Source organism: Lathyrus oleraceus, chromosome 3 (genome assembly GCF_024323335.1).
Source record: "Lathyrus oleraceus cultivar Zhongwan6 chromosome 3, CAAS_Psat_ZW6_1.0, whole genome shotgun sequence".
In the NCBI taxonomy this organism is placed as follows: domain Eukaryota; kingdom Viridiplantae; phylum Streptophyta; class Magnoliopsida; order Fabales; family Fabaceae; genus Lathyrus; species Lathyrus oleraceus.
This window is the reverse complement of record NC_066581.1, coordinates 196,346,932-196,373,386: the sequence shown is the minus strand read 5'-3', so window position 1 is coordinate 196,373,386 and position 26,455 is coordinate 196,346,932. Positions and strand designations below refer to the sequence as shown.

At 33.3% G+C, this 26,455-nt stretch overlaps 4 protein-coding genes across 4 annotated transcripts; 3 read left to right on the top strand and 1 right to left on the bottom strand.

Annotated features, from left to right (window-relative positions):
- The first annotated feature begins 982 nt into the window (after nt 1-982).
- On the top strand, nt 983-2,597 carry LOC127126229 (probable protein phosphatase 2C 43). Its single transcript, XM_051055113.1, has 2 exons — nt 983-1,424; nt 1,525-2,597. Exons 1-2 carry the CDS (start codon nt 1,139-1,141, stop codon nt 2,478-2,480), a joined length of 1,242 nt encoding a protein of 413 aa, XP_050911070.1. The 5' UTR covers nt 983-1,138; the 3' UTR covers nt 2,481-2,597.
- A 954-nt stretch (nt 2,598-3,551) lies between these two features.
- Nucleotides 3,552-5,180, top strand: LOC127130382 (probable protein phosphatase 2C 43). The gene is made up of 2 exons (XM_051059402.1): nt 3,552-3,913; nt 4,192-5,180. The coding sequence occupies exons 1-2, from the start codon at nt 3,628-3,630 to the stop codon at nt 5,178-5,180; spliced, it is 1,275 nt and encodes a 424-aa protein (XP_050915359.1). The 5' UTR covers nt 3,552-3,627.
- A 537-nt stretch (nt 5,181-5,717) lies between these two features.
- Nucleotides 5,718-8,218, top strand: LOC127126227 (probable protein phosphatase 2C 43). The gene is made up of 3 exons (XM_051055110.1): nt 5,718-6,078; nt 6,177-7,165; nt 7,531-8,218. The coding sequence occupies exons 1-2, from the start codon at nt 5,793-5,795 to the stop codon at nt 7,127-7,129; spliced, it is 1,239 nt and encodes a 412-aa protein (XP_050911067.1). The 5' UTR covers nt 5,718-5,792; the 3' UTR covers nt 7,130-7,165; nt 7,531-8,218.
- Nucleotides 7,774-9,987, bottom strand: LOC127126228 (actin-3). Its single transcript, NM_001427571.1, has 4 exons — nt 9,677-9,987; nt 9,197-9,590; nt 8,371-8,984; nt 7,774-8,223 (listed from the first exon to the last, which is right to left on the bottom strand). The coding sequence occupies exons 1-4, from the start codon at nt 9,734-9,736 to the stop codon at nt 8,158-8,160; spliced, it is 1,134 nt and encodes a 377-aa protein (NP_001414500.1). The 5' UTR covers nt 9,737-9,987; the 3' UTR covers nt 7,774-8,157.
- Nucleotides 9,988-26,455: the final 16,468 nt, after the last annotated feature.

Here is a 26,455-nt window from a genome sequence, read left to right as displayed (position 1 = left end):
TGATCATTTATTTTCACCTTTATAATTATACCTTGTGTCTGAATCAATGGTGAACAAGTGTCCAGATCAGTTAAATTATTAGCATAATAATTTATTATTGCATAGAAACATTATGAATTAAGTAGAAAGAACATATGAACAAGAATATGATAAATTGAAAATAGTTTCTAGCAGAACCAATAATAGAATTTTTATGGCAGAACCGATAATAAAAAATTTATGTCAGTACAAGATGGCAAAGCTTTGGTTAGTGCTTCTGTCAAAACCAAGTCTTTTAACGCGAGACAATCAAAGCTTTGCCAGATGACAGGTTTGATATCATTTAAAGTCAGAAAAAGGTTTGCAATTTTCGAGATTGTGCTATATTTTTTAGAGGTGCCATTGATGGGGCTATCTCTAGCTTGCTACCCAAGCAAAAGTTTTGATTGGCAAATTGTTGTACCAAATTCCGACATAGTGGGACATTTACTTGCTGGTCATTATTAGAACTTTCAACTATCACACTATTAAATTATATCAAAATAATAAATAGTCCTTCAAATATTTGAAAATTATTAGAGATAGGCCCTAAGTATCAGTTAACACTCCTAAGCCATCTAAGCTGCAAAAAAGCTGTTTATCCAAACAGGCCCTATATATATATATATATATTTATGTTGAGAGTTGTTATTTTACAACAGAGTTAGTTAAATTCAGTTATATATATCTGTTGAGACTTTAACATTTTCTGTTACTACCATAGTTAGTTGATTTTCTGTTACCAGAGTTAGCTAAATTCAGTTATATATTTCTGTTGAGACTTTAACATTTTCTGTTACTACCATAGTTAGTTGATTTTCTGTTACCAGAGTTAGTTAAATTCAGTTATATATTTCTGTTGAGACTTTAACATTTTTTGTTACTACCATAGTTAGTTGATTTTCTGTTACCAGAGTTAGTTAAATTCATTTATATATTTCTGTTGAGACTTTAACATTTTCTGTTACCATAGTTAGTTGGTTTTCTGTTACCAGAGTTAGTAATCGACATTCATTCACTCTTTCAACACACTCACCACTCATTCACCATCTTCCTTTCTCCTTCAATCTTTTCTCTCTAATCATACTTTCTTGTCTTCAGAAAGTGAATACACACCATCATGGGGCTGTTTCTAAAATATCTACTTTTCGGGGTCCCGGTCCCTTACAAAATTTACCGTGTCAGAACTAAAACTTTTAATGCTGACCCTTTAGCGAGGTCGATGAGACTGGAAAGACATTACCGTGGCGAATTCTCCATGGCTGCAGTTCAGGCAAATAAGGATATGGAAGATCACAGCCATGTTGAAGTTAGCCATGATGCAATCTTCGTTGGGATTTACGACGGCTTTAAAGGAAACACAGCTGCCACGTATATCCGTAGCCACGTCTTTCAGGCTCTATTGAGTAAGTCTTTTTTCATTCTTTGTTTCTTTCTTGTTTGCATTTTCAGTCAGATGTGTGTGTGTTATTTTCTTACTATCATTACAACGGTTATAAATTGCAGGGCGTATTATGGAGAATAATAACAATATGACTGTGGCTATATTGAGGGAAGTTATTGAGGAAATCGAAAGCGGATTTATGGAATTTGCTAGAAGTAGTTTTGAGCATCAACATCGGGAACAGATAGGTTTAGTTAGTTCAGGTTGTTTGATTTGTTTTATATGGCGAGGGACACTATATCTTGCCAACGTGGGAGACTCGCGCGCTGTGCTTGGTTCTGAGAAGGATATTGGTCCATTTAAAAGATTGCGTGTGAAGCAAATGGTTAGAGATCACAATTGTGATAATTCAGATGTTCAAAAAGAACTCCGTGCATTGCATCCAGATGATAATCTTATTTACGAATTTAGTGAAATGTACCACCCAAATGTTGATTATCATGCTAACAAAGATCCATCATGGACTATTAAAGGCTTAATCGAGACAAGCAGATGTATAGGATATGCATACCTGAAGAAGGTTCCGTTCACTCAAAGGAGATCATTCCAAATCCCAATGCGAGAACGAGTGGTTTCAGCTTTTACAAGACCTGTGCTAAGATCAGAACCAGAAGTTTATTCAAGAGTCTTAAAAGACAATGATAGTTTCATTATATTTGGATCTAGCGGATTTTGGAAATTGATGTCAAATGACTTTGCTGCTAGAATTGTTAACACCAGTCCACGAGATAATATCGCGAAAAGACTAGCCATAATTGCTATAGAGAAGGGGGCTGATAAAAAGGAAAGCAAATACAGTGACATTGCAGAGCTTCCTAAGGGAGATTGTGCTAGTGGGAATTGGGATATGGTACCTGACAGATCTAGACCGATTTATCATGATGATATTACGGTGATTGTTGTATTTTTCGACAAAAGGCCGAATGGTGTGAGGCCAGAGATCAAGTCTTACACTTGCAATGATTATGCAGATCTACCATCAGAGTTTATATTTTTCTACAATAATATGAATGTGTGACACATTACATGTATAAGATACCACAGTTTGTTCATTTACTCAGTTTTGTTGTAAGTTTGACAATGATTACTCAGTTCTGTTGATTCATGTGTGTTTATATTGCTTCTTCCTAATCTCGTCTGGCAACAAAACTAAGCTTGTCGAGCGACGATGTTTGATTCATGCGCGTTTTTATATTTCATTGACTAGTGCAGCATGCTCGTTTGGCGATGGCTTCGAAATCAGGAGCTATTAAAGAGTTTTTTCCCCCAACAAATTGTAAAAGTTTTCAATTAGTATTTTCATTGTATAGTAAAAGTTTTGAGTAAGTAATTTGTCCTTAGAAGATTGAACTTCATGAGAATTAAACTAACCAGTAGATACAATTTGGTACATCACACAAATTGTTATAAAAGAAATTGACAGAATTTGGTACACACAAACAGTTATAAAAAATTGACTATATAAAAATTTCATTAAGAAAAATACTATAAATCATTACATTTGAATTATATCTTTTAAAATCTAACTGCAATACATACATAAGCTTCATTCAACGATCACTCGTTCTCTTCCTTTTACTGATTAAAGCCGTAATTGCAAACTACGACATGTGGAGAGTTTTAGTAGATTAAGGGAACTCTTACGATATAATGTATGCTAACCTTTTAATGAAATTGCAAATATCTTGTAAAAATCTTATCCCGTATAAGGAAAGCGACCTCCAAGAATTTAACGGGTCAACAACTAGACCATAAGAATACATAGATGATATAAGCGGGGATTGATGGGGATTAAGGGGTCAGAAAAAGGTTTGGTTTTTCCGAGATTGTGCTATATTTCCAAGAGGTGTCATTGATGGGGCTATCTCTAGCTTGCAACCCAAGCAAGAGTTTGTTAAATTCAGTTATATATTTCTGTTGAGACTTGTTATTTTACAGCAGAGTTAGTTAAATTCAGTTATATAATTCTGTTGAGACTTGTCATTTTCTGTTACTATAGTTAGTTGATTTTCAGTTACATAAATACATACTAGTAGTCTAGTATAGTAATCAACACTCATTGAATCATTCAACACACTCACCACTCACTCACCCTCTTCCTTTCTCTTTCAATATTTTCTCTCTGATCACACTTTCATATCTTCAGAAAGTGAAAACACAAGATCATGTGGCAGTTTCTAAAATATCAATTTCTCGGGATCCGGATCCCTTACAAAACTTATAGTTTTAGCACTGAAACGTTTGATGCTGACCCTTTAACGAAGTCGGTGAGACTTGAAAGGCATTTCCGTGGCGAATTCTCCATGGCTTCTGTTCAGTCAAATAAGGATATGGAAGACCACAACCAAGTTGATGTTAGCCATGGTGCACTCTTTGTTGGAATTTATGATGGCTTTAAAGGCAACAACGCTGCCTCCTATATCCGTAGACACATCTTTAGGGCCCTACTGAGTGAGTTTTCTTTCATTCTTTGTTTCTTTCTTGTTTGCATTTTCAGTTACATGTGAGTATGTATATATTGTGATGTGACTGTTCTTTGAATGTGGATATGGAATTGAAATGTATAGGAATTATATGATTGTATATCAAAGAACTGAGAAGATGGAAAATGTTTTCTTGTGCTTGTGGTGCTAGATTGCGAATAATTTTTATGTACTTTTGGCCTATCTGACATGTAGTATATATTGTCATGAAGTTTGATGAGAAAATAAACTGGTTATAAACTGCAGGGCGTATTGAGCTGAATGATAACCAAATGACTGTGGCTATTTTGAGGGAAGTTGTTGAGGAAATCGAAAACGGGTTTCTTGAGTATGCTACAAATACTTACGAGCAAAATCAACATCAGGTAGGGATAGGTTTAGTTAGTTCAGGTTGTTTGATTTGTATTATATGGAGAGGGATACTATATCTTGCCAATGTTGGAAACTCACGCGCTGTACTTGGTTCTAAGGAGCGTGTTGGTCCATTTAAAAGATTCCGTGTAGAGCAATTGGTTAGAGATCACAGTTGTGATAATCCAGATATTCAAAATGAACTCCATGCAATGCATCCAGATGATAAAAATATTTGCGAATTTAGTGAAGTGCGGCCTATAACTGATTATCAAGTGTACCCTTTACATGAATATTATTCTAGCAAAGATCCATCGTGGACTATTAAAGGCTTAATCGAAACAAGCAGATGTATAGGATATGCATACTTGAAGAAGGCACTGTTTACTGTGGGCACATCATTCTGTATCCCGACGCATGAACGAGTGGTTTCACTTTTTACAAGACCTGTGCTAACATCAGAACCAGAAGTTTATTCAAGAGTCTTAAAAAACACGGATAGATTCATTATATTTGGATCTAGCGGATTTTGGAAACTGATGTCAAATGAGTTTGCTGCTAGAATTGTTAACAGCAGTCCACGAGATGATATCGCGAAAAGACTAGCCATATTTGCTATAGAGAAGGGGGCTGGTAAAAAGGGAAACAAATACAGTGACATTGTCAGGTTTCCTAAGGGAGAAGAAGTTAGCGGGGATTGGGGTTTGAAACGGCGCAGAACTAGACCGATTTATTATGATGATATGACTGTGATTGTTGTATTTTTCGACAAAAGGCCAAGTGGTGTGAGGCCGGAGATCAATTGTTATACTTGCAGTGATTTCGCAGATCAACTATCAGAGTTTACACATTTCTATAATAATAATAATAATATGAATGTGTGACAAAATACATAGTTTGTTCATTTTTTCAGCTTTGTTGTAACTTTGACAATGATTACTCAGTTCTGTTGAATGAAAATGTTGTTGATTTATTACCAAAGAAAGAATTGCAAATATAGCTTATTGCTTCTTCCTATTCTCGCCAGGCGACAAAACTGAGCTCATCAAGCGACCATGTCTGATTCGTGCGCGGTTAGCCGATGTATTATATTGTCTAGAGAGGAACTGAGCTCACTTGGCGTACCAGTTCGACCATACGTGTGTTTACATCGTATCGCCTAGTGCAACAGACTCGTTTGGCGATGGCTTTGAAATCAGAAGCTATTAAAGAGTTTTCTAAATATTATAAGCTTTGTTGCATGTATAAAATAAATAACGATTTATTTGTTATTAGATACAATATGGTACACACAATTTGTTATAAAAAAAATTGACTATATATGAAAAATTATTTAAGAAAAATACTCTAAACCATGAGATTTGAATACTATGAATCAGTCAACCAGATTCAGATTTATATTTCCACAAACTCATCACTCATTTAACCTCTTCCTTTCTCCTTCACTCATTCTCTAATCACACTTTCTTGTCTTCAGAATGTGAAAACACAAGATCATGAGTCTGTTTCTAAAATGTATACTTTTCGGGATCCCGATCCCTTACAGAACTTATCATCTTACCGCTGAAACGTTTAATAATGACCCTTTTGCGAGATCAATGAGACTGGATAGGCATTACCGTGGTGAATTCTCTATGGCTGCAGTTCAGTCAAATAAGGATATGGAAGATTACAGCCATGTTGATGTTGGCCATGATGCACTCTTTGTTGGAATTTATGATGGCTTTAAAGGCGACACCGCAGCCATCTATATCCGTAGACACATCTTTAAGGCTCTATTGAGTGAGTCTTCTTTCATTCTTTGTTTGTTTTTTCCTTGCATTTTCATTCATGTGTGTGTCTTATTTTCTTATTATCATTACAATGGTTATATATTGCAGGGCGTATTAGGGAGAATAACAACAATATGACTGTTCCTATTTTGAGGGAAGTTGTTGAGGAAATCGAAAGCGGGTTTATTGAGTTTGCTAGAAATAGTTTTTTGCAACAACATCAGGCACATATAGGTTTAGTTAGTTCAGGTTGTTTGATTTGTATTATATGGAGAGGGACACTATATCTTGCTAATGTTGGAGACTCGCGCGCTGTACTTGGTTCTCGGAAGGGTGTCGGCCCTTTTAAAAGATTGTGTGTGAAGCAAATGGTCAGAGTTCACAGTTGTGAAAATTCGGATGTTAAAAAAGAACTTCGTAAATGGCATCCAGATGATAATCTTATTTACGAACTAAATGAATTACGCGATGAGGTGCATTCTCATATTAGCAAAGGTCAATTATGGACTATTAAAGGCTTAATCCAGACAAGCAGGTGTATAGGATATGCATACATGAAGAAGGTTCCGTTTACTCAAAGGAGAACGTTCAAAATCCCAATCGGAGAACGAGTTGTTTCGGCTTTTACAAGACCTTTGCTATCATCAGAACCAGAAGTTTATTCAAGAGTCTTAAAAGACACTGATAGTTTTGTTATATTTGGATCTAGCGGATTTTGGAAATTGATGTCAAATGAGCTTGCTGCTAGAATTGTTAACACCAATCCACGAGATAATATCGCGAAAATACTTGCCATGGTTGCTATAGAGAAGGGGGCTAATAAAAAACGGAAAAAATACTGCGACGTTATAGAGATTCCGAAGGGAAATGGTGTTAGTGGGGATTTTGGTTATGTGCATGACAGAATTAGACCGTTTTATCATGATGATATAACTGTGATTGTTGTATTTCTCGACAAAAGACCGAATGGTGTGAGGCCAGAGATAAAGTCTTATACTTGCAATGATTACACAGATATACCATCAGAGTTTACGCATTTCTATAATAATACGAATGAGTGACACAAGACATAGTTTGTTCATTTACTCGGTTCTATTGTAAGTGTGACAATGATTATGCTTCTGCCTTAATTTAAAAACATTTCTACTGTTTTACAGCACTCGGTCGTCTTTTAGTCGATTCTGTTTTCATTTTCTACATTCTTCATTTTGCTTGTTTTCATGTATGTGTCTTGTTATTAACAAACTTTCTCGTAGTTGAAGTGCTGATAATTTACACGCCTGTCTATAGATATATTTTTGAATGAGTAAGCATATAGTATAAATAAAATATCAGACATTTAACATGCATAGAGTTGGTTTTTTGAGCTTTCCTCGTGTTATTTGTCATGTGTAGTGTATAGCACTGATGTATGTATGAAATATAATGGGAGCTTGATGAGGAATTGGACTGATATATGCAGGCCATATTCAGCCGAATAATAACATGTCTGAAGATGTTGACAGAGGCAGGGTTTATTGAGTTCGCTGGAAGGAGACGGACGCAATATCTCGCCAAGTTGGAGACTCGCGTGTAGTACTTAGTTTTCAGAAATGTGTTGGTCCATTTAAAAGATTGTGTTAAGCAAATGGTCAGAGACACAATTGTAAAAATTTGAATATTCATAAAGAACTCCTGTGAATTGCATCCAAATGACATAATATTTGTAAGGCTTCGTAAATTATCAAGATAGAAGATTGGAAAGTGATTATCAATGACTTTTTCGGTTCATAGAATTATAAATAAAACACATACCACTAGGCCAATCAGAACATTGGACCGAAAGATTTGTTGTTTCAAACAAAACCAAAATCAGTAACAATACACGTCTCTGCAACAAAATGAGGGGAAAATTGGATCTCACATATCTTGCTAGTCTTCATGCTCTTATATCCCAACATATCAAGAAAGGAAAACACAAAGAAACTTGATAATAGAAATGGTAAAAGAATAGGAAATGGATTTCCTCAACCAACTAGATAGTATTTCCTTAGTACAATGTATATATTGTAATTTCCTTGATCCAACTCTCAGGCTCCATGATTTGAACTTAGAAGCATTTCCTGTGTACTATTGATGGCCCAGATTCATCATATTCTGCCTTTGCAATCCACATCTGCACAAGGAAAAGTAAACATATCAGAAAGGAACACATTAGAAATGACTTGATTAAGCCTAAGTAAATACATTTTATAACTTGTACTTATTAATGAAATTTCCTGCTTTTTTGCTGAATTACCAATTCAAAAACCATCAAGTTTACCTGTTGGAAAGTGCTGAGGGATGCCAAAATAGAGCCTCCGATCCAGACACTGTACTTCCTCTCTGGTGGTGCTACAACCTTGATTTTCATGCTACTAGGTGCCAATGCTGTAATTTCCTTGCTCATCCTATCAGCAATACCAGGGAACATTGTGGAACCACCACTCAAGACAATGTTACCATAAAGATCCTTCCTAATGTCGACATCACACTTCATAATTGAGTTAAATGTCGTCTCATGGATACCCGGAGATTCCATGCCGATCATCGATGGCTGGAACAGAACTTCAGGGCATCGGAATCTTTCAGCGCCAATTGTGATCACCTGTCCATCAGGTAACTCATATGTCTTCTCAACAGCTGAGCTAGTCTTAGCAGTTTCCAACTCCTGCTCATAATCAAGAGCAATATAAGCCAATTTCTCCTTCATATCCCTCACAATTTCTCGCTCTGCAGAAGTGGTGAAAGTGTAGCCACGCTCAGTTAAAATCTTCATCAATCCATCAGTTAGATCACGTCCTGCAAGATCCAATCGAAGAATCGCATGCGGAAGTGCATAACCCTCATAAATAGGAACCGTGTGACTAACACCATCCCCAGAATCCAGAACAATACCTACAACAACAAAAAAAGCATAGAGTACCGCGTCAACTCATTTCAATCACAAGTAGACCGACCGCACAAGCACCATTTCAATTTTTATAAAATTATTATCATTGCAATGATCGGCGTCCATGATTCATACAAAATTTCTGATGAAATGAACATTACAAGACTAGAACATAACAACAATTATACATGCAAAATTGAAAGGTAAAGCAATTTACCAGTTGTACGGCCACTAGCATAAAGAGAAAGCACAGCTTGAATAGCAACATACATAGCCGGAGTATTGAAAGTCTCAAACATGATCTGAGTCATTTTTTCCCGATTAGCCTTAGGGTTAAGCGGAGCTTCCGTGAGAAGAACAGGATGTTCTTCCGGCGCAACACGAAGTTCATTGTAGAAAGTGTGATGCCAGATCTTCTCCATATCATCCCAATTACTAACAATTCCATGCTCAATTGGGTACTTGAGAGTCAAAATACCTCTTTTGGATTGTGCTTCATCACCAACATACGCATCTTTTTGTCCCATTCCAACCATTACTCCAGTGTGACGTGGACGACCTACAATGCTAGGGAAAACTGCCCTAGGTGCATCATCTCCTGCAAATCCAGCCTACAACAACACAAAAAACAACAAATTAAATCGATTGAAGTTAGAATAATACGCCATTGAAGACTAAGAAGAAGATCTCCATATACCTTAACCATTCCGGTTCCATTATCGCAAACCAAAGGTTGAATATCTTCGGATTCTGCCATTGTTGATTTTCTGCAAAATGAAATGAAGGAGTCTCTGTGAGAAGGTTTGTTGGTTGGTTTTGTATTGTGGGTTAAGCTACTACCCGCGCCTGTTGTTTTAAAAAGAGAAGGTTCGTAAATGTAAATTCCTATCAAATGAAACGCAAATTGCTTATCCTTCAATCCTGGCCGTCTGTTTCGTATCTATGATCCCACGGGCCATGTTTCTTGTTGTAAATAGCTGGCAATGTTGCTCTTTTACTTGCTTTCCACTTCTTTCTCCCTGGCATCTCCCAACTCCTAAATTACCACCATCTCACTGAATTAACTTAACTATTAGTATGATTAAAAACTGATACTATTATTAAATATTTTATTTATTATTTTTTAAGATTATGATGTGTCAAAAAATTAAAGATTATGTTATAAAATACTAATTTATTTGTTTTTATGGTAATATTTATTGATTGTAATTAAATTTTGAAATATTTTTTTTATAAATAGTGATAAGAAAAATACTCAAAGGTACAATGACAAAGGTATTATTTATTATTTTATAGTTCATTAAATTTTAAGATGTTAAAAATAGTCAGTATTAGTAGATTCAAATTATATTGATTTATTTAATTATGTCCTTATTTTATCTTAATTAACTAACAAGAGAGAAAATTATCAGGGATGAATATGTTAATAGGATAGAAGATATATTAAAATTTATATAATAGTATAAAGCAAACACATTTTAATTTTTTATAAAATTATCAAAAAAGTACATTTAAAATAATTATAAACTACATTAATTATGTTTGTTGGTTACAAGATATTTATTAATAATAAAATTCAAATATTATAAAAAGTTTTATTAAAATAAGATAGGATAGTAGTATGATAGAAAATTTCTTATCATGTGTTTGATAGGCACATGATACAAAAATATAATACCATTGTTTTATAGTTGTTACATGTATTTAATACAAATTTAATAGTAATTAAATAAAATAAATATTAAATTTAAATTATAAAATTATTTTTTCAAAAAAATTTGCATATATATTTTTTGAAATTTCATTTAATTTAGAAAATTATTTTTTCAAAAATAATACATAAAACTTAAAAATAATAAAATAATATTAAAACTTAAAATTTTGCATATATATTTTTAATAATTTATAGTTTTTAAAAACAAAAAAAATAGTAATAACACTTAAAACTAATAAAATAATTAAAAATATATATGTTAGATATATCATAGTAAATGACAAAACTATTGCAGTTAAAAAAGTTTATTTAATTTTAAACAAATTTGAGTTTTTTTTTTTAACTTTAAATAATATTATTATTTTAGATATTTAACTAAGAAAATACCGTCCTATTGGACATGTTTATTATGAGTATAATTGTTAGGTTAAGTTTTAGTAGAATTTGATTATAAAAAAATTCAATAGAAGAATTATTTTTAATAGAAAATCAAATATTTAAAGTATAAATAAATAAAATGATTATAATTAAAATGATTTAAATTTGAATATGTTTACTAAATTATTAAAAAATAACTTTTTGAAATTTGAGGGGTATTTGATTTCTTAATTCAAATATTTATTCAATTTTTTTTATGCTAATGAAAAAATGTGTCCTGTTTATATTCAATCATTTATTTAGTGATTCATTTCATAAAAATAATGTGAGATAATTGAAGTGTGAAAAATTACGATCAATATTATATTTTTTTATATCTATTTTGATGATATTATGTAAAAATATAATTTTATCAAATTATTTAATGAGAATTATTTGTTTTGGATTTATATTGGTTTTTTAAATTTATTTTAAAGAAAATTACGTGTAAAACTTATAATAAATGTATTTTATAAATAAAATTTGTAAGTTATAATTATTTTTACTTTTAAAATTTCTTTTTACTCAGAAAACATTTAAAAAATCCTAAATCTAAGTAATCAGATTAGTACTATGACATTGTCCACATATAAATTATATTTTCTAACAAATTTTCAAGTAATTTGTATTAAAAAAATAACCATAAAAAATATGATCGAATAATAGTTAGTATAATATAGTTGTTCTTGATATTTTATGGATGATATTTAAAAAATAGTATTTTTAAATAATTTAGTGATAAATATTGATATTATATTATATTCTAATAAATTAAAAAAAAACTATAATTAAATGTAAAATAATTATCTCATTTTTTCAGCGATGTTATTAAAAATGATCAGTATTAATTAAATTTAACAACAATTATTTATTTATCATGTGAATGACTTAATATAGTATAAAAAAGTTTATTTAAAAAATACTAAATATAAATATATATATATATATATATATATATATATATATATATATATATATATATATATATATATATATATATATATATATATATATATATATATATATATATATAATTTGAGAAAGTTGACTATCATTAAAAATATTAAATATAATTGTGTTATAATGGAAAAATTAAACGGTGATACAATTCGAAACAATGGAAAAATTCTTCTAAGCATATGGTTTAGAAAATTTATTTAATAAAGTTGTAACAATTCTCCATATAGTCCTTAAAAAGCATCACATGTCAAAATATTATTGCAATTAGAAAATGATAAAATAATATTTTTAGTGGTAATCAACTTTCTCAAATTTTATAGGAGATTTTAGTTAATTAACTATTAATTATTAATTATTGAATTAAATGTCTTTTTGTTTAATTTTTATTTATATTATATTAAATTTTAATATTATATATTTTATAAAAGTAAAATAATAATTTATTTTCTTTTCTAATCATATTAAATTTTAATCCAACTCAAATTCGTAAAAAAAGTTTTACTTCAAAAAATAATATGATATAATTTAAGATTAAATTATCAAAAAATATTGTAGTATGAAACACTTGATGAAAATAGAAAATGATAATGATATGATATCAATCATATCAATGACTTTTATCATATAAGTCCATGGTTGCCAATCACAATATCGAGGGTGAATAGATCGCTAGAATTTGAGAAAATTTAGGTGAAAATATAATATTCTAATATTAATGATCCAATATGGATATTTAAACTATCATACAAAATAATAGAGCTAATCAACTAATAAAAAAAATTCTTAGACTTGTAATCGGTTATACATTTAGTGCAATCGATTGCACTAAATCTCTACCTCAAAAATACAAAAACAAGAAGGGATGCTACATGTTGCATATTTGTGCAACCTGATACGTTAAGTTTATGTCTTGTATTGAACGTTGCAGAACAGAGGTGTAACATATTGCGCATTTACTGCACCCTGTTACACTGACTTGAATTATATTATTTTTTCAATACACCACCTTAATTCAAGTCCTCCAAGTCTTCCATACCCAAGTGCTCCTTCAACCTCTTGAACACTTCAATTATTACTCTTTTGGTTAGTAAATCGGTCACTTGATCTTCACTTTTGTAATACCCTAACTTCAATTTTCCTTCACCTACATGCTCTCTCAAGTAGTTAAATTGCACCTCTGTATGTTTGCTTCTCTCATGTACAATGGGATTCTTAGAAAGATTTGTTGCGGAAACATTTTATATCATTAAAGTCATGGTTTCATACTCTTTGTTGCAAAACCCATTCATCATATTCATCAACCACACAGCTTGACATACGCATAGACGATGCAATGTGCTCGGTCTCGCAAGAAGAGAGCACCACAACCGATTCCTTCTTAGAACACCAAGAGATTGATGTTTCTCCATACATAAAGATGTATCCAGTTGTAGATTTTATGTCATCTTTATCACCACACTAGTTTGAATTGGTATAACCGAGCAATTTGCAACTTTTATCATTATCCGTTCGGGAAATAGAATTTTGCATACCATCGAATCGTTGATGTATCTCAGAATTCTCTTAATTGATGTCAAGACTGGTGCCTTTGGCTTCCCTAAAAACCTACTCACCATGCCAACACTAAATTTCAAGTCTGGTCTCGTATTGCATAAGTACCGCAATCAATCAGCCTCCTATACTGCATTGGATTAATATCTTGCTTGTCTTGATTCTTTGACAACTGCAAATTTGTATATGCAGTGGTAATTGTCACATTACAATGCTTCCATTTAGAATTCTTTAAATATCTCAAGAGCATACCTTCTTTTATGCATGAGCAGTCCCCTTTCGGACTTGTGAAACTCAATGCCAGGGAAATATGTCATGAGACCAATATCGGTCATTTCAAACTCCTTCATTAAATCACTGAACTCGGCAATGTAATCTCCATTGCTTCCCGTAGTCAACAAATCATCAACGTAGAGACATAGAATTATCACTTCTTTGCTTGTATTCTTCTTCACATACACACCATGTTCGGATACACATTTATCAAATCATATCTCATTTACAAGCCCATCAATTCTTTTGTTATAAGCTCTCGGTGCTTGCTTCAACCCATACAACGTCGTCTTCAATCTATAGAACTTGGATTTCTTATTTTTTTAGTACAATAAAACCAGGAGGTTATGCCACATATAACTCTTATTCCACTAGACCATTCAAAAATGCATATTTAACATTCATTTTCTATATGAACCAATTGTTGTTATTTGCAACACCAAGAACTAGTCTAATAGTTTAATTTTCTAGCCACCGATGTAAATACTTATTCAAAGTTTATACCTTCTCTTTGCAAAAACCTCTTTGCAACTAATCGAGTCTAATGCTTGATATCTTACCTTTGGAATTCACATTCACTTTGTACATCCATCTCACACCAATTAGCTTATTTCCTTCTAGTAGGTCAACTAGTTCTCATGTCTTGTTTTTGTCAATCGACTTCAGCTTCTCCTTCATGGCACATATCCACTTTGGATCACTCAAGGCCTCCTCTATTTTCACGGGTTCAGACTCATCTATGAGAGCAAAATGTACAAGATCACCATTGTCGTTAACTTCATTATCCGGGAATAACTCACAATCTTGTAGTCTTACGGGCATGCCTCCTTGTTGATCTTCTCACATTTTCTCCAATTAGAATTTCACTGACTGCATTTTCTGTATTTTCAAACACTGCAGAAACAGTTCCAGTACCATTTGAATTAAATTATGCATGCCATCAGTCCTTTAATTCATAAAAAACATGTCCCTATTAATTACGATTCTCTTGTTGATTGCGCCATAGAGTTTGTAGTCATTGGTAGAGTGATATCCAACAAGTATCATTTGATCTCACTTGTCATCCAGCTTCTTTCTAAGCTGATCCAGAACACGTTTATACGCAAGCGAACCAAATACCTTCAACTCGCTCATATTTGGCTTGAACCCTAACCAAGATTCTTCAGGTGTAATATTTTCCAACTTATTTGTTGGACATAATAAATATGCACATGTGGACATCACTTCTCCCTATAATTCTTTTGGTAAGTTATTCCCTTTGAACATGTTTCTCACCATGTTCATAATGATCGATTCTTCCTCTTGGCGTCTCCATTTTGTTAAGGCATATTTGGTGGCACTATCTCATGCATAATTCCCTATTGATCACAGAATTTCCCAAAACCATTTTAGACGTATTCACCTTCACCATCTGCTTTTAGACTTTTGATTTTGTGATTACTTTGTCTTTCCACCATGGATTTGAACTTCTTGAATACTTCCAACACCATATTTTTTCTTTTAATCAAGTAATTCCACAACTTTCTACTAAAATCATCAATGTTCTCCCGATTGAGTTAACTTGCATCGATCCACATACATTTGAATACACCACCTCAAGATGACACTTAGTTATGCATCATGCTTCTTTGCGATTGTATCCAGCTTTGGCTGCATTTTTTTGTGATATCTTCTACTTCATCAATCACCATTAACAGTGTGATCTCATCATCTTCTTTCCTTGTAAACTTTGCTTCAACTTCTTGTGGATCAGTCTTGTTGGCATGACATTCATAAGTAATTCTTCCTCTTGATTGATATGTCTCCAATATCATATGTTACAAGTGTGTTATCATCTACGAATTTCACATTGTTCTTCAATGCTTGATTGATCTTAACAGGTCAAACCTTCCTTCTCGTCATGTCTGAACACTCAGAGTCAAGGTACCATTGATCGATGCACCATGCATCTTCTCGCGTAGTCACCACCATGCTCTCAAGCAATTGGTTCCGGCTTTGGCTCCATTTTTCTGTATTATTATCTACTTCAGCAATCTCCATTAACAGTGTGCTCTCATCATCTTCTTGCCTTGCAAACTTTGCTTCAACTTTTTGTCGATCATTCTTATTTGCATGACATTCGCAAGAAAATGTCCAAGCTTTTGGCAGTTGTAACATTGAACATTGTTGTTGTCATCTTCCATCATCCTCTTCCTCTATTATTTTCACATTTGTAATTGCTTGATCCGCCACCTTTTTTGTCGCTGCTTTCACCCTTTTGTAGTGTTGAATTATTGGAATTTTGTGATTATCTCCCATCATTGTTGTGGTAGTTCCCTCTTCTTTTATTCACATACCACTTCCGCTTCACTTTATTGTCTTTTCCAACAAAATGAGCTTGCAAAGCAACTTCATCATTTGTTTTGTCAACATTTCTCCTCCTTTCTCTGCTCATGCGCCTCAAGAGAACTTTACAACTCTTATTTGCTCATATTTAAAAGATCTTTGGAATCTTCAATGGAAACCACTACATCATTGAATCTTGACGTCAACGATCTCAAAATTTTACAAACTAAATATTGTTCGGTGATTATATCTCTGCAAGCTTTCACTTGATTCACCAATCTTGTGATTCTTGTAGTAGATTCACTAATGATTTCCTTCACCTACATTTGAATTAACTCCAACTACTTCGTGTGAGTTTGTAACCTCACCACCTTTGCCTTATCAGCTCATGCATAACTTTTTTCCATAATTTCTGAAGCTTGCTTTGAGGATGTGCAGTCACAAACCTTCTCATAGTTATCAGCATCAACACATTGATAAATGACATATAAAACTTTGAAATCTTTCATTTTCTCCTCCTTGTGTGTAATTCTTTGTGCATCCACTGCACCTTTTACAAGTGGATTAACATTCTCTCTTTATCACTTCAAAAACATCTTGATAACGAAATAATAATTCATCTGTTTGCATCACTTATCATAATTCTTCTCGTCGAGAACTGTGAGACCTGCAGGGATACATTCATTGGAGATGAAAAGCATTTTCACACACTAAGTGTTCGATCAAAGAACCAAACTCTGATACCAAATGGTGGGTAAAAACCCCAATCACAAGAACAATAGTGAATAATGGAGATATTGAGAGAATTAGAGAGAATGGAGAGAATTAGAGTGAAAATATGATATTCTAACATTGATGACGCAACATGGGTATTTAAACCATCATACAAAACAATACATCTAACCAATTAATGAGAAAAACAAAATTTCCACACTTGCAGTCGGTTGCACATATAATGCAATTGTATAGTGCAACCGGTTGCGCTAAATCTCTGCCTTAAAAAATACAAAAACTTGGAGGGATGCAACCTGTTGTAGATTTGGTGCAATATGTTGTGTTAAATCTATGTCTAATAATGAACACTACAGAATAAGGGTGTAACATGTTGCACATTTACTACCATCTGTTACACTGACTTGAATTGTATTATTTTCTCAACTTCAATCTTACAAAATCTTACATATACTAACCCAATAAATAATTTAAAAGAATTTCGTTAAGACAACTCAGTTGGTAGTTGTGCAGAAATATCAGTTATAGAGACACGGATTCGAACCTGCGACAACCTACTTATACGTGAATTCCAAACGATAGACTAGTTAAACAAAAATTTAAAAGAATAATTTTTTTTTAGTAAAAAGTGCAATAAATTCATTAAAGAATCAATAATTTCAAAGCACTTTATAATAAAAACCCTTTTATTTCTTGATTGGAACTCTTAACCCCCATCCAACATGTAGTCACTCTTTTCTTATGTGAAGTATTGAATGTCAAGATAGTTACCATTTTCTATGGAAGTATTGAATGTTAATCTTATCTTTTTACAATTTTACAATAGAACTTTAGGGCTCTAGAATAGAACTTTAGAGCAATTACGAGCAATACATAGCACTCTAAGGTTAAACACATCAGATTTTAGAATAGAACTTTTAATTTGATTATAAAACAAAAATATATTAACCCATTGTAAAATTTTATATTTAAATTTATATAAAATTAAGTAAATGATCTCACAAAATAAATAAATAAAAACATAAAATTTAAAGTTGTTTCTAAAGTTGGCCTTGATGAGTTGATTTGAGCTTTTATTGAAAGAGTTCCGTTACCTCAAATGTCCCATAGTACGTACGACAAGTTGTGTGCTTTTAATTATGTGCAAACACCATACTACATCAACATCAACATAATATTGTAGTAATTGAGCTGGATCTAATGAAAAAGTGATTTCACAACTTAGGAAAAAGGAAAAAGACCCCACCAGAAAAGTTACAATTCTAGTTATTATTTGAGAGAAACAGCTTTTCTTTATCCAGAGGTGTGTAATTTTCACTCCAACTTTTTTGTTGGCAAATGGGGTAGGGTAGGGTAGGGTAGGAGTGGGTGTAATAATCATACATGGGACGGTGCGAAAAGCGATAGTGCGTGCCATTACCAACTCAGCATTCAGATTGCAACTGTCAAAAGAACATGTTGGGATGTTTTGTTTGCTACGTATAATCCACTTACGCTTGTTCTTCTTCATGTTCCTTTATGGCCCTACGATTGGATTCTTTGTTGACTACTTCAGAATTTCTATCGAATCCAACGGTGGATGAGCGCTTTTGTTGCCACGTCGAAAGACGTGCATAGGATAACTACCAACCGAGCATACAACATGGTCACACATTTTGGACAATCTTTGTCCCGCGCTGACATACCATCTTTTGTTTTAAGGATAATTTAGTTTTTGAAAAAATATAAATTAATTTTAAGATTTTATTTTGGTCTTTAATTTAATAAATGTTACATTTCAGTTACTTAAAAGAATTTCGGTTAGTCAATTTAATTCATTTCATTAATTTTTAACTTTATATGTTTCAAGATTTTTAACTTTATATGTTTCAAGTGAAATAATATTATCGATTACTATTATATTTGGCTTGATTAAGAGAATATTGAATTGACGATGGAATATATGGAGCTCTCAATAACCGTGTTTGATTATGTCAATGTCACGTGCATTCCACTTAGGTTTGCTCCTGAGATTGTTACGAAAACTTACTACCCTTCAATGGTTTTTGGACTAACTTGATTTACCTGGACATGAGGTGAACGATTGGCTTGCATTTCTTAATATGAGCGTTTATACAATTTCTCCAGCGTTTATTTCATCAATTAAGAACATTTACCTTGCAAATTAATCTTGAAGTTATCTAGCAAGAGAATAAAACATGTTCCGACCACCACCTGGGTTCCCTGCAACAAAACTTGACACTACAAAGGCACATGTTCAGCAAAGTATCAGCACCTTTGTGAATATTCAGACTCGTCAGTGTGAGGTTGAGAAATAATTATATGCCTACACTGGGTTATGCCACTTAGATTTAGGAGTTTTAGATTCTTAGGGTTTGATTTGAAGAATTCTAAAAAAGGGTTAGTTGAGTCCATCCAAAAAGTTTACGGTAAAAGTTGGATATAAGTTTAATTGGATTGGATTTAGTTATTGGATAAAACATGAGCTAATTTTTTTTTAAATTTAATCTTAATTTTTTTGGGTTTGAGATTATTGTTGATGAATGTGATGATGAAGATGAGGAAGGAGAAGAGAGAAAAAAATGAAGTTATATAAAAATATTATAGATTGACAGTTCATTGTTGTATTAGGTAGACTATCAATTTTCAACCGTTTGATATTTATTAAAAAATTAAATAATTAAAATTAAAAAAATAATAAAGTCTATGGTGAACATTCAACAATATTGTCTCATCTAATATATTTTAAATTAAAAGTTAACAGTGTGGAGTAAGTTGGGTAACGAAATAATTTTTAAGGGGACTAAGTGAACTTTTAAATTAAATTAAAGGATTGCGGGACTAATTAAGCCAAATTTTTATTTTAGAATATGTTGATTGTTAATAAAAAATTAAATTATTTTCGAAGTGATTTATTATTTGAATGGAGGGGAAATTGTTGATAATGTAATTCATGGTATTGAAGCATGTTGTTGTCGAAACACCTAGTTCTCGAAGTGTCTATGTGTCAAAGTGTCGAAGTGTTGAGGAGTTGGCCTCAACATGAATTTTTACTTAGGCCCAATTTTATAGTGTTAGCAGAATTAGGTATTTTAGTCTTTGCTTGAGGAGCAAGCAAGTCCAAAATCTATAAATAGGGAGTAACCCTTATCATTGTAACATAACACATACTTGCAGTTGCAAAGAATACAAATTCTCAATTTTAGAGTGTAAGACCCCAATTTTGACCCTAAGATCCCTCATGCAAATTCATCATAAGCATTAGCATTGGGATCATACCTTGACATCCTCCTTACCCCTTCTTCTTTGGGTTTGTTTGGGGAGAGATCATCAAGCACTTTGTAATTGTATCATATTTGTATTTTATCATTTTTACTAACCAAAATACCAAAAATATGTCTTTGCATTTGCCTAACTCTTTTGTAGGTAGGGCATGATCTCCATTGATCTATCAAGTTCATATATAGGGTTTAAGACCCTCATGACAAAGAGCACAACCATGAATTGATACAAGAATGGTTATGAGCATCATATATGAGTTCCAATGGTTTCTACATGTTATATTGATCAAGTTTTCTTCAAGATTTTGAGGGTGATTTTCCTTGGAAACCCTAGTTTGACTGGGTATCTTAAGTAACTTCTCCAATAAGCTATATCACCATTTGATCAAATTTCTTAAGAGACACTTCAAAATTTCATCATCTTATGCATATATGATCTACCATGAGCCTAGAAAGTCAAGAGAATTGAAGATTAGCAAGTTGGTTGATGGTGGTTGGCCAGATGAATTCATCTGATCAAAACTGAGTCTTCCTAGAACTTATCTCCTACAATTTTCACCATATGAAAATGATTCCAAGATAAAAGTTCCTCTAAATGACATTCCAAACAACTTTCATGTTGAGACCTAGAGCTAGTTTTGCTTGGAAAATCATTTTCTATGTTGAAACATTATAGGTCATTTTGTCTAAACCCTAATTTGAAAGTCAACTTTCCAAGGCCATAACTTGCTCAATTTTTATGAGATGAAATATTTTCAAGTTTCACAATCAAATTCAAGATGCCTACTTCAACTTTTATATTTTGAGTGAGGGCTAATTCAACTTTTATGAGCATGTGATATGAGGCTACATTATAGGTCACTTTTGACCTATACCATTGAACAAGTGATTTTTCCAAACTTCAAAAATGCATAACTCTATCATTTCAAATCCAAATGACATGAAATTGGTGACCATTTTGAAGGTACTTGAAATAGCTACAAATTTGATGAAGACACTTTTCTCATTTGAAGCTCACATAAAAAGTTAAGCAAGGTGGAGTATTGAGACATATGGCTTGACACTTAGAAAAAATTTCAACATGTTGAAATTTCCAAACTTCCACCTCAAAATTCATCATGATACAAGCTCCAAATGGAAAAGTGTTGAATATTAAAGTTGTTCCTCTTGATCTAACCTTCCCAAAAAGTCAAAGTTCATCCATTTTGGCATGAACATGGTATCATCATTTGGCAAAGGTCAAACTTCAAATCTTCACACACACTTGCCTTGCAATCCAAGTTGATTTCAGACCCTCTCACACTCATTTGTGGACCTTAAGCAATGATCTCATGAGCCTCTACACACCCATGCACCCATGCATCATCAATTGCCAATTTTAGAAAGTGAATTTGAAGGTGCAATTATCACTTGCTGCAGCTATGAATAGAGCCCCTTCTGCTCAGAATTGAACACACATTCGCGTCAGCTTTGATCCTAAACCCCTAACCCTTCCATTTGAGAGAATAAACCTGAGAATTTTATCTTGAAATTGAGTTTGAATCTCACTGTTTTGAGATTCAAAACTCCAGGGATCCAAGACCTTTTGTGCATTTCATTCTACTCCTGCAAGCATTCTGAGTGAGATCTAGCACGAGCTAAGGCAAGAGCAGTTGAATCCAGACCTCCATTGAAGGTATTTTCCAGAAAATTTCATCTCTTCGATTCTCTCTCAATCTTGCTCAATTCTCTTGATTCTTTGGTTGTCTGAAGTCCTACCAATGTAGGCAAGAAGATTGAGTTGCTTAGAGGTCAAATCGAAGCAACTCAATTGACATACCTCAAATTTAAACTCCTCATATCTTTCTATACGTGAGGAGTTAGTCAAAATTGAGGTGATATTCGTGATCTACGCCATTTTTCCTTTCAGATCATGTCCTCCTTTTTTATTCTGGTGATGGTTGAAGGTGGACCAGTCCGATGAGGTCCACCGGAGAAGAAGACCGGAGCTACAGCTCCGACCTTGTGTTGGCACGTCTCCAACTATAAGATCCATTTAAATTGTTTTAATCCTGAGCGTTGTTTCTAATTACCACGTGTGCTGCTCAGTTGACTAGAGACCAGATGGAACGTGCGCTGGTGGCCACTTGATCTGCCACCTCTATTAATGAGGGAGATCAAGTGGTCCACGTTTGGACCATTATTAATATTTTTCATGATTTAATTGATTTTTCATTTGTTTTTAATTGTTTAAAAATACTTTTAAGTCTTTAAAAAATCTGAAAATTTTTCTCCAAGGTCTTTTGACCTTGTTTGACCTATGATAAATCTCATGGCCATTTATTTGGTGTTTTGATGAGGTTTTAGGAATTTGACAAACCATATTTAATTTAAATGCATTATTTTAGTATTTTTAATTGGAATAAATGCCAAATAATTTTGTTGACCAATTGTGATGACTTGTTTATGTCTGACTCTTGTTGTTGGGCCTTGATCAAGGTTGATTTGACTTTGTCAAATTAATATCATTGGATTTAGGGGATTGATGGAATGTACATTCCATCTCCCAAAATGAATGAATGATATTAATTTGGTAAAAGTCCTCCTTTGATCAATTTGAGATTTCATCTATTCCCCTCCCACTTCATCTCATCCCCCTTCTTTATGCATTTATCTCATTTGGCCTATGATATCTCAAAGTCCTAAAGCTAGTTGATTGAAAAATTAACACGAGTATGGATAAGATTAGGCCACACCTTTTGCATATTCTTTTTGTGTGTGGTATGTTTCATGAGCATAGTTCATAATACTATGTCTCTAACATGCATTAACACCAAAATTTTATTGCCCGACCTCAAATAGTTGTGACTTCTACATAAGTCCAATTACGATTGCTTAACATAGCTCTAAATTTGTGACATAAAAGGCATAGCATTCTAGTTAGTGGGATTGTAATTCTCCCCTCTTTCATGCTATTGTGTGGAAACTTGGCCTTTTTTCCTTCCTTTGGAAGATGTCTTGGTTCAAGGATCCATGCTTGTGATGAGTGGGTTGAGTGTTCTTCAAAGAATGTCTAAAATGAAAAGCAAAAACAAAACAATACTAACTTCTAACCTATTAACTACTAACTTTTAATTTCAAGCCATTTACTTTAATGTCATTTAATTCTAGCTTTATTCCATTTGCCATTGTTCATATCATTCTAATTGTTTATGTTAATGCAATTTTCACTTTGTCCACTTGGACCATATTGTGTGATATTTTGTTTGTGTATGTAGCACCTCATGCACCTCCCGTTTGTACCTACATTTCCTTTTTAGGTCATTAAGATTGCATTAGCATTACATAGCATGTTACATCTTATCAGTCAAGACTGGTCAGGAGATTCAACTGTGCAAGGCAACCAGAGCATTTTCCATGAGATCAAAGCCCTAGGGTGGTTCCAATGAGCTTACATGGTTCAAGGATCATTTTGAAGCAACTTGGCCAAGTGTTGAAGGCTCATAATTCATCAGTGCATGTGCAAGTCATCTGAGGCCCATAAAAGTCAACTGCAAAGTCAATTGTGGATTTGGAGGTGGGAAGTGATTAGAGATACTTCATTCATGCTCAAACAAGTCTCATTTGACATTTCAAACACTCACATTGAAGAATTTGAAGTCAGGTCAAGACTTTCCCAAAATAGCAAGTGACCTATAATTTGAAATTTCCAAAAATAGGTTTTGGACCAACTTCAACTCAATTTTACATCATCAATAAAGCTTCAAATGAAATTTTGTCCAACATGAAAGTTTAAGATCTTTCTCTCCCATTTCCAAAAAGTCTAAGATCATGAATTTCTAATGTGTGGTTGAGGAGATATGATCCAATCATGGCAAAGTGTGTTTGAAAATTCAAATGGGCATAACTTTTGAACCAAGGCTCCAATTTTGGTGGTTCTTTTTGCATTTTGTTCATCATGACATGAACTTTCCAAAACATCCATTACATGGCTTGAATTTCACTTGTATGATCATGTGCTCATTCATGAAGTTTTTTGAAGGAAATTTCATAAAATCAATTTGGATGATTATATGCATAAAATATCAATTCCAAAGCTTGCATGGGCCTTGTTTAAGTGGATTTGGATCAGATTTGAGCACTGTTCACGTGGCTACCTCATGCATGGGGGTGAAAAACACAATTGGTGCATACACTTCATAACTTGCTAATCTCACTTGGATTTGGCTTAAACATGATTTCAGCATCATTAGCAAGGGATATATAATGTTAATCACAACTGCTTTCATGATTAACACACATTTTCAGATCTGAATCTTGGAATCAACCAAAATTTTCACTCAAAAATATTTCCAAATTCTTCACACAAAAGCCATTGCTCTTGTTGGATTCATGATGAGGAAGCATTTCTGAGCAAGATTGGACGTGGACTTGGATCAAATCGTGCCATATTTGCTCATACATGAAGCTTGAAGGTTCAATGGAGATTTCAAAATTAACTGGATTCGTGCTTGTTTGAGCTGCAATTTTTCCATCAATCATCTCCACAAGTATTGTAGAAGAGTTTGGAACCATTACAAGCCTTGGATAGCACGATTTCAGTTTGCTGCTCTTCAAGAGGTCATGATTCGAGCCTTTTAATTTTGAAATTCATTGTGATATTCATGTAGATCTTTGATTGGTGATCATTCTGATATAAAATTTGAGAGAAATGGCGCACTATACATGAAGTTATGCATGATTGAAGTATGAGATGCCAAAAAGTTTTTCTTCGATTTGATCTTGTTATGGTGTTTTAGTGTAAATTGATTGTTGATCTTTGATGTGCATGAAGTGATGAGTCGATTGGTGTAATTGTTTGTGATTTCTGGAATGTTTTGGGATTTTCTGGAAATTCGCTCATGAGGTTCATCGTCTGCATGAGGAAGAAGATGAAGGTCATGCCATTTTCCAGATTGGCTACGAAATTGCTACGAATTCGCTACCCTCGTTCATCATTAGCTACGAAAATTCTGGGCGCCTTAGGGTTTCAGTGAAACGACGCCGTTTCACTTGAGCGCCAAATTTGAATCTGGAAAGGGTTCGATACTGAGCGAGCGAGATTTTCAAATTGCCTTCCATTTTCCATGTTTCCCTCCATATTTGGCCATGCTTGGTTCATTTGATTTCAAATTTTTTCCCAAACTTCCTAAAATCATAACAAATTGAAAAATGCACCAATTTAATCCCAATTTTTTGCAAAATGCTCCTTATTCTGTCTAGTTTTTTATGATCATTAATTGGAAAATTGTGCACGGCTGGAAAAATGATTTGCCCTAGGATGATTGAGTACATATGCATATTTGACCTTGCCTTGCTTATCTTGTTGTGAAATGCTTGTTTTTAATCCAATGAGCTTGAAATTTTGCATGCTGATTCTAGACACATTGATGGACATTTTGGCTTTGGTTTGACATTTTACCGTGCTCCAATTCTGTTTTATGCTTGTTTTAATATGGTGTGACAATTTGTGTCACACCTTTTGATGTTTAACTTGTATAATGTGATTGCCATGCCAAATGATGTCCAATGCTTCTGATTTTTTGTGTGATGGATATTGTGGATGTCTTGATTGCTCATGAATTTTTCCAGAATTATTTGAATCATTTCTGTTTTGATTGAGAATTTTCATTCATGCTGATCATTTGGATGCCTTGAATTGGTCATTGACTTCACTTGCTTGCTACATGAACTTGCCTATTGCTTTTGATTTGGTCCTTTTTAGGACTTGTTCTTGAGTGATTAAACATGCTTTTTGTTGAGTTTGAAGTTCTGTTTTGATTTTTTGATCCTCTTTTGACCCTAGGCTTTGACCTAGTGGTTTGGACTTACCATTTGGATTGTGAATTTCAGGTTCAAGTATACATTTCCATGAGTGATGATGCTCCTTCATTTGAGTTTGATCATGTGTTGTTATTGGATAATGTTGGTTTGTTTTGTAGGCTTTGAGGACAATTCATTTGTGTTTGCCCAATGCCTTGCACCATTGTTGCCTGATTGGATTTGTCTGTCTGTGTGATATTAACTATTGATTGTTTGTCTGTACAGTTGAACTGATTGGTTTAGTTATTTTCACAGGTACTTAAGTTGCTTCGAGTTCATTCGAACTTTGCTTTGCTAGCTTGTGGTTTGCTTACCACTGAGGTATAATTCTTCTGACTTCATGTAGTCTGGAAGACCTATCCTGTTATGTGGGCAGGCACCT

What these genes read in the sequence shown, in the direction of transcription:
- LOC127130382 (XM_051059402.1), top strand. Translation starts at nt 3,628, where the DNA reads ATGTGGCAGTTTCTAAAATATCAATTTCTCGGGATCCGGATCCCTTAC. An exon ending in CATCTTTAGGGCCCTACTGA is followed by an intron (nt 3,914 to 4,191) that starts GTGAGTTTTCTT and finishes TATAAACTGCAG; the next exon opens with GGCGTATTGAGCTGAATGAT.
- LOC127126228 (NM_001427571.1), bottom strand. Translation starts at nt 9,736, where the DNA reads ATGGCAGAATCCGAAGATATTCAACCTTTGGTTTGCGATAATGGAACC. An exon ending in TGCTAGTGGCCGTACAACTG is followed by an intron (nt 8,985 to 9,196) that starts GTAAATTGCTTT and finishes TTGTTGTTGTAG; the next exon opens with GTATTGTTCTGGATTCTGGG. An exon ending in CCCTCAGCACTTTCCAACAG is followed by an intron (nt 8,224 to 8,370) that starts GTAAACTTGATG and finishes TTCCTTGTGCAG; the next exon opens with ATGTGGATTGCAAAGGCAGA.
- LOC127126229 (XM_051055113.1), top strand. Translation starts at nt 1,139, where the DNA reads ATGGGGCTGTTTCTAAAATATCTACTTTTCGGGGTCCCGGTCCCTTAC. An exon ending in CGTCTTTCAGGCTCTATTGA is followed by an intron (nt 1,425 to 1,524) that starts GTAAGTCTTTTT and finishes TATAAATTGCAG; the next exon opens with GGCGTATTATGGAGAATAAT.
- LOC127126227 (XM_051055110.1), top strand. Translation starts at nt 5,793, where the DNA reads ATGAGTCTGTTTCTAAAATGTATACTTTTCGGGATCCCGATCCCTTAC. An exon ending in CATCTTTAAGGCTCTATTGA is followed by an intron (nt 6,079 to 6,176) that starts GTGAGTCTTCTT and finishes TATATATTGCAG; the next exon opens with GGCGTATTAGGGAGAATAAC.